The 15,108-nt window shown below is 41.0% G+C and overlaps 1 protein-coding gene across 3 annotated transcripts in view; it reads right to left on the reverse strand.

Moving 5' to 3' along the window:
- dis3l2 (DIS3 like 3'-5' exoribonuclease 2) overlaps positions 1–15,108 on the reverse strand; it is a 59,116-nt gene that overhangs the window by 29,138 nt on the left and 14,870 nt on the right. For all 3 annotated transcript variants that reach the window (XM_034182845.1, XM_034182844.1, XM_034182846.1), the window contains exons 10-13: positions 12,677–12,756; positions 12,423–12,535; positions 5,817–5,924; positions 318–551 (exon numbers count right to left, since the gene is read on the reverse strand). In XM_034182845.1, coding sequence (XP_034038736.1) covers positions 318–551; positions 5,817–5,924; positions 12,423–12,535; positions 12,677–12,756 — 535 coding nt within the window. The remainder of the gene's footprint in view (positions 1–317; positions 552–5,816; positions 5,925–12,422; positions 12,536–12,676; positions 12,757–15,108) is intronic.

Consider the following 15,108-nt stretch of genomic DNA (forward strand, 5'->3'; position numbering starts at 1 on the left):
TCCTGCAGATTCCAGGCACATCAGAGGTCTCCGTTACTAAGAGTGCAGTCCTAGGAACAGCTAAGATGCTGCACAAAACCCACATTTCCAGGCCTCTGTGTTTCTCACGCTCTGGTTCTTTACCAAACTGGGGGGGGGATCCTCTAAGCACTGATGTTGGGGCAATGTCTTTCCATCTGAAGTCATTTTGGGCACATGGATGCTCACACATTCACAAGCAGCACAAGTATAATTCATGTGTGCAACTCCACTGTCATTTAGAAACAAACAAAATTGACTTTTTTTCTGTGCAGTATGTTTGTGCAATGTGAACTGACCTGATCCAGTCTCAGGGCTCCTCCTGTGAAGCGTTGATCTCTGAGATGTTTGGCAATAGAGTGTAAGTTGAGCACAGCCTGGTGGATCTCATCAATAGGGTGCTTGGGGTCCACAGGTGGTAGCTCTTCAGCAGAAAACATTTTTTCAGGAGACTGAATCATGCTCTGCACTTGGTCATAAGTCAGCTTCACGCAAGAGCGGATTACTGTGCGACCGAACCACTCACTCAGAATCTTGAGGGAAGGCAGTTTGATGGAAACAACAAGACAACTCAGGCAAAGAAAATTACAAGAAAATATCTTCAGTCACATGTAATCATCAATGCAGTATGAAGACCATGAAGAGGAATTTTCCTCTTGGAACATTCATTTCCCTTTAATGTGAATGAGGTCAAGATCCCAAGACGTTGTCTCACAATGCTAACAGTGCACCTCATCTGAATCTCTCTAATTAACTGCTAATTTGTCATAGATTCCAAAGGCAGTCAAGGATTCTCCGAGGTACATAAGGTACATTAGGGCTGCCATGACTAATCGACTAGTCATGATTATGTCAACTACTGTGATGGTGATTAATTTAATAATCGACACAACTGTTAATTTTCTTTAAGCTTTGTTTTTCTCTCAAAACTGCTGCTGCAAGTTCCGCTGCCTTTCTGTCTTTGAAGCACATGTGCAGTAGTGGTAATCTGGGTCAGCTGTGATGTCACCAGAGAGGTTATGCCCAAAACATATGATGGATTGCCGGCAACAAAGCTCAAAATATTTAGGAATTACAACTATATTGATACACAGCACCTTCATTTTCAGAGGCTGCAAGTAATTGGGCAAACTAAGAAATATGAGTTACTGTTAACACTTAGATGTAAATCCTTTGCAGTCAATGTCTGATACCCATGGACACCAGAAAATGCTAAATTTCCTTACTTGACATGCTTTGACAGGGAGCTTACTTCAGTTGCTGCTTCTTTGTGGGTTTTCAGTAAATGGAAAGCCTTCTTTGGCTGAGGTTAGATCACCAACTTGACCATAAAAGATCTTCCACTTTTTTCCTTGAGAAACTCTTGAGTTGCTATGTCAGTATTTTTGGGTCATTATCCATCTGCACTGTGAAGTACATTCCTATCAGTTATGTAATATTTGACTGAATCTGAGCAGGAAGTATATGACTGCACACTTCAGAAAGTATTATGTTACTTCGCTCAAGAGTCACTTCACCAATAAACTCCAGTGACCGAGTTCCATTGCAGGGCTCCAGTCTGCCCTCAATAGGTCTAATTTTGCAACTATTTTTTTAGCTCAACTTTTTTTTTTTTTTTTTTTACAAACATGACCTGCAAATTTGGCATTTCTTTATTTTTCAGTTTATAAATGTGTAGTGAGTCTGCTGGTGAACAGAGAGCGTGGCCAGTCAGAAAAAATGTGCACCGTCTGACACTGACCATATATTTATACCCCAAATCGGAAATTATTTATCCATGGTGATGAACGGACATCAAGTGGCCCATTCCTCATCTGCAAGTGTGTTGTGTGTGCGCCGGTGTTGCAGACCGAACGGTCCCCCTTCACGGTTTAATGCCGCGTTCACACCAGGCGCGACCAGACGCCACGAATTCTCTTCAGTCACGTGGCAACGGACGCGCCACCATCGCCCGGTGTGTCGCTCTGCTTTCGCTGCGAAAATTCACCCCAGCGCATCATCAAATAGGAGGAGCTTCCATTCCGCTCGCCAGCTCCGGTTGTCAGTCAAGTTAACATGACGGACCTTGATCACACAGAGCGAGTTGTTGTGGAAAGCTGACAAACGTCATGAGACGTTCCCAATTCGGGGAGTATCATCATTTGCTGCAGGAGCTGCGTCTGGATGACGGCCGCTTTCAGCGTTCCTTCTGCCTCTGCAGGATCCAATTTGAGGCCCTCCTGTCCCATTCACGCGCGCACATGTAAACAATAATAATAAAAAAAAAAAAACTCAGCTGCTTGCTGTAGGGCTGCTCCTCGCTCTTCCCCAAAAAACTCTGTCATAATTGTGTTTAGAAACCAGTCACCATTTCTTTTATTATACATCTGTGTAGTTAATAAGTAAAATAATCTTCATGGATGATTCGCTCTCGCACGCACATAAAAAAACAAACAAAAAAACCTCTGCTCCCCCTGCTGCGGGGCTGCAGCTCGCTCCAAAATCTCTGTCATAATTGTGAAATAAAGGACAAAAGGGACAAATCCTGCTCACAGGCTGGCTACCACAGACAGGACATGTTCACATCCTCAGTCAAACTCCAGACATCTCCACGTCACTACATATTCAGTCCCTGATTGGTTATCGTGGCGTGACAAGATGAAAAAGTTCAGATTTTTCAACTTGGGGAGGAGGGCAATGCGACGTGACGCCACGCAATATCGCGCCACAAACGCGGCAATTGCTCGAAATCGCTTCACTCGCGTCGCTTCATTCGTGTCACACTGTGTGGCTTGGCGCCAAAACGCCTCCTTCCATGGGGATTACATGGCAACCTGTCGATGCTGTCGCTCGCGTTGTGCCCGGTGTGAATGTGGCATAACACCTCGTTTCTGCTTCAAACTGCACTCCAGTCATCATCTATCTCAGCGACAGATATCTGAAGCTTTATTACAACAATCATTTCCACAAAAATTCAACATTATTTAATCATAAAAGGCGGCGGAAGCGATCAGAGCGCTGCGGCTAAACGAGCTGCTAGCTGATGCGTTCACTGCACGTCGGGCATTTCAAAGCGTCACGGAATTTTGCCTCTGCTTAAAACGGCCTTGTTTCTGCTTAAAACTGATTTAAGAGGTTTTACCTTTATCATCTGAGGGTTAATAATCCAATTAATCCATTTGATTGCTTTGGGTGAAGAGACTCCATCTCAGACATGCTGCTGTGGTCCAAAATGACGCAGGCGCAGATGCAAAAGGTGGACTGATTTTTAACACCGACCTGCTGTTCTCCTCTGCAAGGGAGACTTTCACTTTTTTTCTGTCACACTTTTTACTCCTGCAGTTATCAGAGATTTCAGTTAATAAAAAAAGTGATTTAAAAAATGTGGAACTTAGTAGTTTTTTAAAAAATAGTTGGAAAAATGTTGGAAAGTGAGAGGATGTCTGAAGAGTGGAGAATAAGTGTACTGATACTGATTTTTCAGAATGAGATTGATGTGCAAAGCTGCAGTAGCTATACCATAGGTGCCAAAGTGATTCAAAAAAGGGCCAAGAGGGCGCAGGTTTTCTTTCTAACCACCAACTCTAGCAGGTGATTTCACTGACTGAGATCACTTTGAGCAGATGGAATCAGTTAATCAGTGAAATCACCTGGTGGAGTTGGTGGTTACAAAGAAAACCTGCACCCTCTTGGCCCTTCCTGGAATCAGTTTGACACCTACGAGCTATAGAGACATAAAGCTAATCAGCCACAGCATGAAGTTATGGGAAAGAGTAGTGGAAGCAAGGTTGAAAAAAGAGAAAGATCTGCAAGTAGCAACTTGGCTTCATGCCAAGAAAGATCACTACAGATGGAAGGTTTACTTTAAAAGTGCTGATAGAGAAGTATAGAAATCCAGGCTTGCCAGTCTTATTCAGACTGCAATGAAATTCATTGGTCACAAGGAACTCCAGTCCCTGCAGTCCATCTATCAATAGTCTGTGTTGAGAGGTGTGCAAAGAATACTGGGTGACATTCCATGTTCTTCCCTCTGGAAGACAGTACAGAGTGCCTAAGGGTGACTCAGCAATAAAAAAAAAAAAAAAAAAAAAAAAACACAACTTATTTGTGCCCTCCTGGTTTTAGTAAACATTGGAGTGATTTTCAATCCCACACTGTCCTTTGACCTACACATTAGAGAAATCAGTAGGACTGCTTTCTACCACCTCCTTAAATTGCAAAGATTCATCCTATCCTGTCTATGGCTGACATAGAGACTCTGATCCATGCCCTCATCTCTTTTAGATTGGATTACTGCAACATCCTATTCTTTGGCTTACTGCAGTTCCAGCATTAGAGGTCTCAAACTTTGACTAGAAGCAGAAAGTTTGACCACATCACCCCGATTTTGGCCTCCCTTCACTGGCGTCCTGTCCCTGTGAGATCAGATTTTGAGGTTTCCATTCAAAATCCGTTACGGACTAGTTTGCCCTATTTGGTTGACCAAATTAAACCTTAAGTACCAGCCCATGTGTTACTCTGTTGATTTACTGCTGGAAATTTGTGCTTTATGTGCTGCTGATTATGATCTCTTTCTCTCAGTTTGATGTGCTTTTGCTGTGATGGACAACTCAAGTTTAGTTCCACCTGCTGCACCCCTGGTTGAGGACACAGCCGAGTATTTACCCGCAACTCCAGCACTGGGAATGCTGATGTGGAATTACAATGACCGATCATTGGACTTTTGTTTTTGCTTGGCATGTTTAATAATTCTTTGTATTACTTTGTTTGTTAGATCTCTGTTACCCTTAGAATGGCCTAAGCAGTGAGTCACCCATCTGAGTCTGGCCTGCTTGAGGTTTCTTCCTCAAAAAATGCCAGAAAAAGTTTTAGAAAAAGTTGTCTACATGCTTGCTCAGGGCGCTGGTAGGGTAGAACTTACTCGTGAAGCACCTTGGGGTAACATATGCTGTGACTTGATGCTATATACATAAATAAATTGAGTTGATAATTGTCCATCACATCCCCAGTCCCCATCTGTATTAGGAGGTAAAACTTGATGTTTCAATGTGAATTATTCTACAAAAATGCAATCTGTTCCCTAATGAAGTGCAATTATGTCTGTTGTTTTCAATACTGTTTCTTTTTTACATACATGTATTTGATTCTATATGGTTTTGATGCACATGACTGAATGCAGCTCCACTGTGTCCAAGATTAATTTCCCCACAGGGACAATAAACTATATCTTATTTCATCTTGTCTTGTCTTAGAGAAGGCCAGAAGGAGTTGCATTGTGTGTTTGTTGATTAGAGAAAGCTTATGACAGGCTGCTAAGAGAAAAGCTGATACATTTAAGGTGGAGGTGAAGAGAGGTGCAAATACACTCTGGAGATAAGCAGAATGAAAGTCAGAAAACAGGAATAAAATGTCGGAAGAAACAAGACAGTATGTGTGTTAAGTTGGGGCACGTTGAAATATGGAGGTTTCAAGGAGTAGAGGTGGCTAAGGTAGAATACGTTGAGTCAAACATCTAAAGTTATGGACAGTGTGATAAAGGAAGGGAAGAAAAGCATGAAGGCAGGGTGGAGAAAAGTGAGTGGAGTGATTTGTGACCAAGGAATTTGTAAGAGTGAAAGGGACGATTTGGAGACAAAGTCAATAAGGTGAGATTGAGATGTTTGGACATATACAAAATGTGGTCCAGCATATATAGGGAGAAGGATGTTGAGGATGTAGCCACCAGGCAGGAGAAGAAAGAAGCCATAGTTACCCAGTTACACCCATTAACAAATTATTTATAGGTTAGGTGACCAGAAATCCCTTATGCACACACATACCTTCCCTTGAGGTGTGAGTTTCCAGATGACAGAGAAGGTGAGTCTGTCAACAAGAGGGTTTAGACTGCACAGCTCCTCACACAGCAGCTGCGGCAACATGGGGATCACCTGGAGAGACACAAAAGATACGAGTTGTGTACATCAAGAGAAGCTGCAGTTATGCTGTAAAAGAGAAATCAACAATTGACAGTGAAAGAGCACTTCAGATTTAATTTTCCATTTATATGCAACAATATGCCAGAATCACCAGCATATGGTACATTTATTTCTCAGATTATTAGATATGCTCAAGTCTGTTCTGAAAACCAAAATTTTATTCAAAGATCTTTGCTAATGAATGCATTATTTATAAAAAGGGTGTTCTACAAACCATCTCAAATCACTCAAAACATTTTGAGGTTGTCATCATGACTTGGTCAGTAAATACGATAAAGATATATCAAAAATTATGCAAGCCCTTTTCCATTCATGAACAACATTCGCACAACACAATTTTACCTAACATTTTAAGGCTTTTCCAATGGATTATTAATTTATGATTGCAACAAATAAATAAATAAATAAAAGAAACTCCAAACATTGTTTGTGCTCTTGAGACTTATAGACAACTCTGAAAGTATTGGAAAGAGATGGCTTATTTGCCTTGTTAGAATGACCAGAGCAGGCAGGTCTGGTCTGCTTAATAGTCAAGGCGATGGGTGCAGAACACAGCCAGAATTACACAGTTAGTAATAAAAGCATGAAACCTGGCACAAGTATTCTCCAAAGTATACTGATTACGTTCAGAGGCAGATCGAACGAAGGAACGCTCAAGGTTCCTTAGCAACAGTTGCTTGTAAACTTAGTTACTTCAACAACAAGAAATTTTATATTATCTTGGCCATTAAAAAAAGGGTGGCGCTAGGTTAGAGAATGTCAAAACTTTCTGTGGATGAGTTTGAAGGCCAATCTTGTGTCAACAGAAGACAAAAAGAGGTTTGATTTGCTGACAGGCAACAGATAGTACATATAATCAGTTTAAGCTCAGTTGCAATCTCCCCTGCAAGTGCAATTTTAATTTCAATTTCAATTTATTTTCATTTATATAGCGCCAAATCACAACAGAGTTGCCTAAAAAGCACTTCACACAGGTAAGGTCTAACCTTACCAACCCCCAGAGCAACAGTGGTAAGGAAAAACTCCCTCTGAGGAAGAAACCTCAAGCAGACCAGACTCAAAGGGGTGACCCTCTGCTTGGGCCATGCTACAAAACATAAATTACATAACAATTCACAGAACAATTCACGGACGAATATACAAGAAATGCTATTGGCAGGATCGCCAACACGAACACAACTCCCATCTCTGGATGGAGCTGCACCTTAAACAGAGAGAAAAAACAGAATCAGGCATCAGAAAGACAAGAAATACTGTATAATTTGTCAACATTAAACAACAAGAAAAACAGAGAAATACTAAGGTGATCGCCGGCCCCTAGCCCTAAACTTCACTAAAAGACCCAGAATTTAGGTAAAGTTGAGGCCGCAGTCCGCTCCAATTACTAATAAAATCAATTAAAAGAGTAAAAAGCGTAAAACAAAATTGTACCAGTATGCTAGCCATATGAAAGGGAACATAAGTGCGTATTAAGTCTGTACTTGAAAGTCTCCACAGAGTAACTGTTTTGACGCAGAGAGATCATTCCACAGAACAGGGGCACGATGAGAAAGCTCTGTGAAGCGCAGACTTCTGTGTCGCAATAAACTGTGTACTTTAAATTTGCAGTATCTACATCTGCTCCTACAGTGAGGCAAATAAGTACTTGATCCGCTGCCAATTTTGCAAGTTTTCCCACCTACAAAGAATGGAGAGGTCTGTAATTTTTATTGTCGGTACACTTCAACTGTGAGAGACAGAGAATCTTTAAAAACAAACGACAACAACAACAAAATCAGAAAATCACATTGTGTGATTTTTAAATAATTACTTTGCATTTTATTGCATGAAATAAGTATTTGGTTACCTATCACCCAGCAAGAATTCTGGCTCTCAAAGACCTTCTTTAAGAAGCCCTCCTATTCTGCACCCTTTACCTGTATTAACTGCACCTGTTTGAACTGTTTGAAAAGACACCTGTCCACATACTCAATAAGCCTTTCACTCTCCACAATATTTTTTTAAACTTTTAATTAAATACATACCAGTAACATACACAAATACAAATATGTAAATATTGGAGCACGGCATGCACACACACACAGAGACAGTGTTGTGCGGCGTCTCCGCTCAACACAGAGTAATTTTAACATTGTTTTATTTATTTTGTTTTTCTTTGTGGATCATGGGATAATTTCATCGCGTGCTGACAGATTTGCCTGTTGCCTGTGGCAGAGGTGGGACGAAGTCACCAGCAAGTCACTCTCAAGTCATGAATCGGCAAGTCACAAGTTTCAAGTCAAGTACTAAGTCAAGTCTCAAGACATAATGATCACCAATTGTTTGCAAGCTGACTTGAGACTTGTGACTTGCCAATTCATGACTTGAGAATGACTTCACAGTGACTTCGTCCAACCCCTGGCCTGTGGTAACAGACGTTAACAAGGTGCAGTGACTGTCAACCTCTGGTACAAATTGCGGCCCGTGGAGGAGGAGCAGAGGTTCCGAATGCAGCTACACAAGCATCCAACAAACAGATTACACCTGTAGTGGACTGAGCTGGTCTCCCATCGGCCTGGACAGCAACACCAAGGGCTGAAAATCACCAACCTGATGGACATCCTCCGCTACTGAAACCGTGATCTGAGTTCTGATGAAGCAACTGTGGTGCAAAGTGCAGTGTCACAGAGGAACTTTTTTCTACCACGACAAGGAATTAAAGTATTTTTAGATGTTTTCTAAACTCAGGAGGCTGCATGTGGATAACTTTTCTTCAGGCTCATGTGATGATGAATTCCACTGAAACACATGGATGAAGAAGGAGCCACGCATGGTTGTGTCAAGATTATTTGAAGAATGACCCACGTTTTCATCTATCACGTATCCACTATGAAGGTGCCACTATGTGACTCTCTGTACCCCGCATGTGCCACGTAGCAGCCTCTAGTGAGCCACGACCGACCTGTTATTACAGCCTCGAATGGCTCGCATCAGCCACACTAAGCTACGTAGTGCCATGATAACGCCATGTTGGCGCACGTTTAGGCATGAGTTTGGTCCAAACCTCCAGCCCTCCCACACCTGGTCCCTTCAAAGTGTGGGTTTTCAATTCACAGATTCACAGCAGCATTTAAAGATGTCCCTTTTTTTTTTTTTTAAACGCAGTCCAAAAATAGACACTCCATCACAGTTCCGCAGTTGTGCGCCGTGCACCAGACTGCTGTCCACCTGTAATGCACCAGACCAGCTAGACCCGAACCACGGTTCCCGGAGAGCCGCCTCTGTGCTCCTCGGCTCTCTGGCTTTTCTTCTGCGGCTTTAAACACACAAAACTTTATGTTTGTCCGTTTATATCTGCAAAATCGCTCTTTTGCGCACGCGCTGCTGTTGTCCTTTCATGGACAGCCGCCTCTGTGCTCTTTGTAAGTGGCTTCCTTTCCATCTGTGGCTTGCTGGCTTTATTTTTTCCCTGGCTTTAAACACAATCATTTTTACAACGTGAATCCACTTTTAACTTTGTGTTCGTCCATTTATTTCTGCAAAAGCGCTCTTTTGTGTGCGGTGCTGTTCTGCATACAGAATGAGGTGGCCGTTTTATTATATACACCTGTGGATCATTTTCAAAATATATATATTTCTTTATTTCTTCCGCAGCTTACAAGTCACCATGATACAACTTAACTTTGTGTTATGTCTTCAAAATCGGTCTTTTTGCACGCTGTCCTTCTGTGTTGCCACACAGCTTCTGCTCTTAGCTGCTCCACTGGAGTTATTATCTTCCATGGCTTTAAACACACATCCACTTTCATGTAGTCACCCAAATTTTAACTGTGTTCATCCAATATTGACTGAAAAATCACTCTTTTGTGAGCTGGCGTTCTGCCTAAATGCTCGTTTGAAGCGTGATGATGATTCACTGCCTCAGTATACACACAGCGGAGCTCATGTGATCCATTAATTCCAGAAGTGATTAGAGGTGTTTTCAGCATCCAAGGTTTGACAGAAAATGATTAATCCGCTACAAAATAATTATTTTATATAGAGTCCAGCACACAGAGCAGGTGGAATTGTGTGCGCAACAGGAGAGCCCTTCCAAAAATAGCCTCTCATGTCCTGCGAAGACGCCAGGCGCACGGATAATGTACTTTTTGCAGACTCGTAAGCACCACGCAAATGCCTCTAAGCCATCAGCAGTAACTCAAACACAAACTGCGCCACGCTGTTGTTGCTAAATTTTGAACTTCTTGAAATTAGCGCCACGCTCAGAGAGGAGCCTTGTTAACTGAAGATAATGCCTCTAAAAGCCACTCAGAGCCATGAAACTCCCACGATACTTGAAGAAATCCTCTCGTAGCAAAGAAAACATGCTGCGTGGCTCCTTCTTCATCCTTCATTAGTCGGTGGGACCTAGGCTTAAGACTTTTTATTTACTCCGTGTGTTAATTTTCTCCGCATAAGAACTGCAGCTTTCAGCCAATCAATGGACAACATTGATGGACGTATTTCAACTTATGAGTAAATTACATGAAAGCCTGTAAAAATCCATAAAATAGCTGCATCATTGTTTAAGCCGCAGTGTTCAAAACGTATGAAAAAAGTAGCAACTTACTGTCCTGAAATTACGGAGCATGTGAGTGAAAATTCCCCATTGAGAGGTTCACATCGCGCTTCTGTAAAGGGGTATCGGGTGTCGTAGTATCGGATAAGATTATGATTACAAGTAAATGAATATGGGATTGGGCCGATACCTGATACTGGTATCAGGATTGGTGCATCCCTACTTTATATATCTGAACAATGACATTAGGCAATTACTGTGTAGTCTGTAAAGTAAAAAAAAAAAAAAAAAAAAAGGCTGGGAACCCCTGACCTAAGCTATGAGGTTTCTTCCTATAAACAAAAAAAATGCTAAAGGAACTTTTCCTTACTGCTGCTGCTAATGTGCTTGCTCACGGAAAAGGTAAGGTTACTTATGTATAGTGCCTTGAGATGACTTATGATGTAAAGAAATGCAACTGATAATGAATGAAACTGAATTACCAAGGCCAATTAATCTGCTTTTGCTATACTACATTGAAGAAATTTGGGTGTGATCAAAAGATGATGAATAAGGGGAAAACAGATTTGAAAGTCAGCCGTTATTTACTGGTGTTTACATCTCGGCGTGGTATGGAGCCACTTTGCTTTGTGCACATTTGATCCTGTCAGATCTCAGACGTTCAGACGAGCAGGTTCTGAACAGTAGAGATGGGAGACCACTCAGGAAGACAAGGGGCTGTGTGCACTTCTCCAGGTAGAGTTGCATCAGGAAGGGCATCCAATGTGGATCTATACAGGACTTACTGTAGAGCCCCTAACAAACAGGGGCAGCTAAAAGATGCACAACACCTAGGTGTGGTATGTGTCTCTGGTAAGGTTAAAATGTGAACATAGAACAAGTAAATTCAGGTCTGGAAGCAGGTGCTGGTGTTGCCGCATTCACTAAACCACAGAACTGCCCTGGGTCATAGATGGCAAACAAACCAATCCAAAGTAACCATCCATCTGCTGCAGTCAGGTGACGCATGGGAATCTCCCTGGTCTTCTCCTGCCACTGGGGTCCTCAGAACTGAGGCAAATATCTACTGGATCATGCACAGAGAAATGTGTCACATGGCCAAAATGTTGCAGCTGATGCTCTCTCAAATACGACAGAAATGAAGGTACAAACAGTGGATCTTCACTGCAGTGAAGACAACAGCTGAAAAGGCTGATTACCAGGCCCTTCCTGCAAACATAAATATGGGGAGTAGGCAGAGTGCCTGCAGTGGAAATGGACCAATTCACATCTCTGGGCCCTTGGCCTTTCAGATCAAGAGACACCAGGGGAGAGCTTACTGAGTCATGAGGTTGGTGGACAGAGGTGTTTAGCAATGTCTGTATGTTTTCAGAAACAGTTCAAATCTCTTTCCCACATAGCATATATGTAGTTAACCATGACATCATTTGTATAGAAGCTTCTGCTCTTTCCGACCTAGTCCACATCTCCATTTTTTTTTCTGGTCTGGAATTTGCCTCATCTGCTTTGGAAAAAAATACATAAATAAATAAACAAACAAACTTAAATTGTCTTGTGTGTGTTAGGAAACTAGTTTTTATTTCAGTTGCTTACCGCGGGCAATCAAAGTGTATTTGGAGACAACAAGATCTTTAACACATTGTGAATATTAGTTTTTTTTTCCATAGGTAATAGACAAATGTGTCACTTCTTGTTTTTAACTCCAGTGTTCCATGTGCGTATTCCACAGAAATGGATAATGAAAACAGACAAAACAGCGTCTTCTTGGTGTCGTAGATACAGTGAAGAGCATCACCAATGCATGCTCCAGGACATGACTTGAAAACAAGCTGAGTAAAGATAGACTGAAAATGTTTTTAGTGAAAAATGTAAGGTTCTTAATTTTGAATTCCTGAGAGTCAGACATTATCTACCTTATTAACCAGGTACACACTGGTAGCTCTTTGGCTTGCAATGACATCTAAGGCGCTGCCTTCCTCCACGAAATAACTCACATCAGCAATATGGACACCAACCTCAAAATTACCTGTGAAAATTATATATAAATATAGAAAACAATGCAATACATAGCTCATCCTCTAACAAAAAACACTGGAAGAAACAACAACAACAACAACAACATGTAAACCTAAATCACTATCAGCTGTTAATAAACTGAAAAATATACCTTCTGGAAGCAGTTTACAAGACAGTGCATCATCCAGGTCTCTGGCAGTAGCAGGATCAATTGTGAAGATACACTCTTTCCTAAATGTGACAAAACAAGTTTTCACAAAACCATCCATACAACCATTGGCAAACATTATGAACTTATCGCATGTAGAAGATGTTGACCCAAATAAACAAATCACACCTAAGATTAAAACAAAAACTCTTTGTAAGCTGTCTATTCTGGCTTTGTAAAACATTTTGAATATGATTATGGGTATTTGAATAAGTAGCATGTTGTTTTCCAAGTCAAATGGAGAAAATAAATGAACAATAACAGTATCACTCAACAGCAAGGAAGATTTCATGGAATAAGCTTGTAATTTCTAATTACAACACTAGTACTAATCTTAAAATGCAAATTAGTGTGCAGTTAAAGAGTGCTCATACACTCCAAAAAAGAAAACACTCCCCCATTCAGCTTGATCTAAAATTTGATTCAAGTATAAGACGACTAGTAGAAGGTTTATATAAGGAAAACTTTGAGTTAAGCAAGGAAAAATTCAAAGCATCAGGATAAGAAATGTGAACCACTGGTTCAGTAGGTCATCTGGCAAGTCACAATCAAGGATTTAGGCACATATTCATGAAGAACTGGTACGGGAGTTGCAGTTTCAATGTTTAACTCAACAATTAGTGTTCGCTACATCATATTTTCATGTGTGATTGCAGAACCATCAGATCTGAAATCCAAGAAGAACAGAGAGAAGAAAAAAAAAATTAGAATGACCAAGTTCTTAATTAGTCTTTATCCGATTGATGAAACTTTCTGCACCGTCCTTAAAATGATCAAACAGAACCATCAGAAGAAAGTCTATGCACTATGCCTAGATACGTAACCTTAAACTGACCAGCTGAATAATTATCAATACATTATGGATTAGGAAACGAAATAAAAATAATAACCAACCCCCCCAAAAAATCTCTTTCCACAGCCCAATTATCTATAAACTTAACTGTTTGTTAGTAACCAGTCTTCAGAAATCAATTCACTACTTTTTAGGAGTGAATTACTGGAGGGTGTTGTGGTTAAGGGTCAAAACACCCCAAGAAGGTTGGGGACCACATGATGACCTCTCTTGCAGACCAAGGCTTCGCCCATTGGAAATGAGTGTATGTGAGCATCGTTGATCTATTATGCAACTTAGCAAAGCTTTATTTGACTATACAGTAGTGTTCAGAATAATAGTAGTGCTATGTGACTAAAAAGATTAATCCAGGTTTTGAGTATATTTCTTATTGTTACATGGAAAACAAGGTACCAGTAGATTCAGTAGATTCTCACAAGTCCAACAAGACCAAGCAAAAGGGGATGTTCACAATAATAGTAGTGAGGCATTCAGTCAGTGAGTTTGTTAATTTTGTGGAACAAACAGGTGTGAATCAGGTGTCCCCTATTTAAGGATGAAGCCAGCACCTGTTAAACATGCTGTTCTCTTTGAAAGCCTGAGGAAAATGGGATGTTCAAGACATTGTTCAGAAGAACAGCGTAGTTTGATTAAAAAGTTGATTGGAGAGGGGAAAACGTATACGTAGGTGCAAAAAATTATAGGCTGTTCATCTACAATGATCGCCAATGGTTTAAAATGGACAAAAAAAAACCCCGAGACGTGTGGAAGAAAATGGAAAACAACCATCAAAATGGATAGAAGAATAACCAGAATGGCAAAGGCTCACCCACTGATCAGCTCCAGGCTGATAAAAGACAGTCTGGAGTTACCTGTAAGTGCTGTGACAGAAGACGCCTCTGTGAAGCTAATTTATTTGCAAGAATCCCCCGCAAAGTCCCTCTGTTAAATAAAAGACGTGCAGAAGAGGTTACAATTTGCCAAGAACACATCAACTGGCCTAAAGAGAAATGGAGGAATATTTTGTGGACTGATGAGAGTAAAATTGTTCTTTTTGGGTCCAAGGGCCGCAGACAGTTTGAGAGACGACTCTGAATTCAAGCCACAGTTCACAGTGAAGACAGTGAAACATGGTGGTGCAAGCATCATGATATGGGCATGTTTCTCCTACTATGGTGTTGGGCCTATATATCGCATACCAGGTATCATGGATCAGTTTGGATATGTCAAAATACTTGAAGAGGTCATGTTGCCTTATGCTGAAGAGGACATGCCCTTGAAATGGGTGTTTCAACAAGACAATGACCCCAAGCACACTAGTAAACGAGCAAATTCTTGGTTCCAAACCAACAAAATTACTGTAATGCCTCGCAGATGTGAATAAATCATGAAAAACTGCAGCAGATACTACTATTATTGTGAACACCCCCTTTTCTACTTTTTTTGTTTTTACTAATAGCCCAATTTCATAGCCTTAAGAGTGTGCATATCATGAATGCTTGGTCTTGTTGGATTTGTGAGAATCTACTGAATCTACTGGTAC

Source organism: Thalassophryne amazonica, chromosome 12 (assembly GCF_902500255.1).
Source record: "Thalassophryne amazonica chromosome 12, fThaAma1.1, whole genome shotgun sequence".
In the NCBI taxonomy this organism is placed as follows: domain Eukaryota; kingdom Metazoa; phylum Chordata; class Actinopteri; order Batrachoidiformes; family Batrachoididae; genus Thalassophryne; species Thalassophryne amazonica.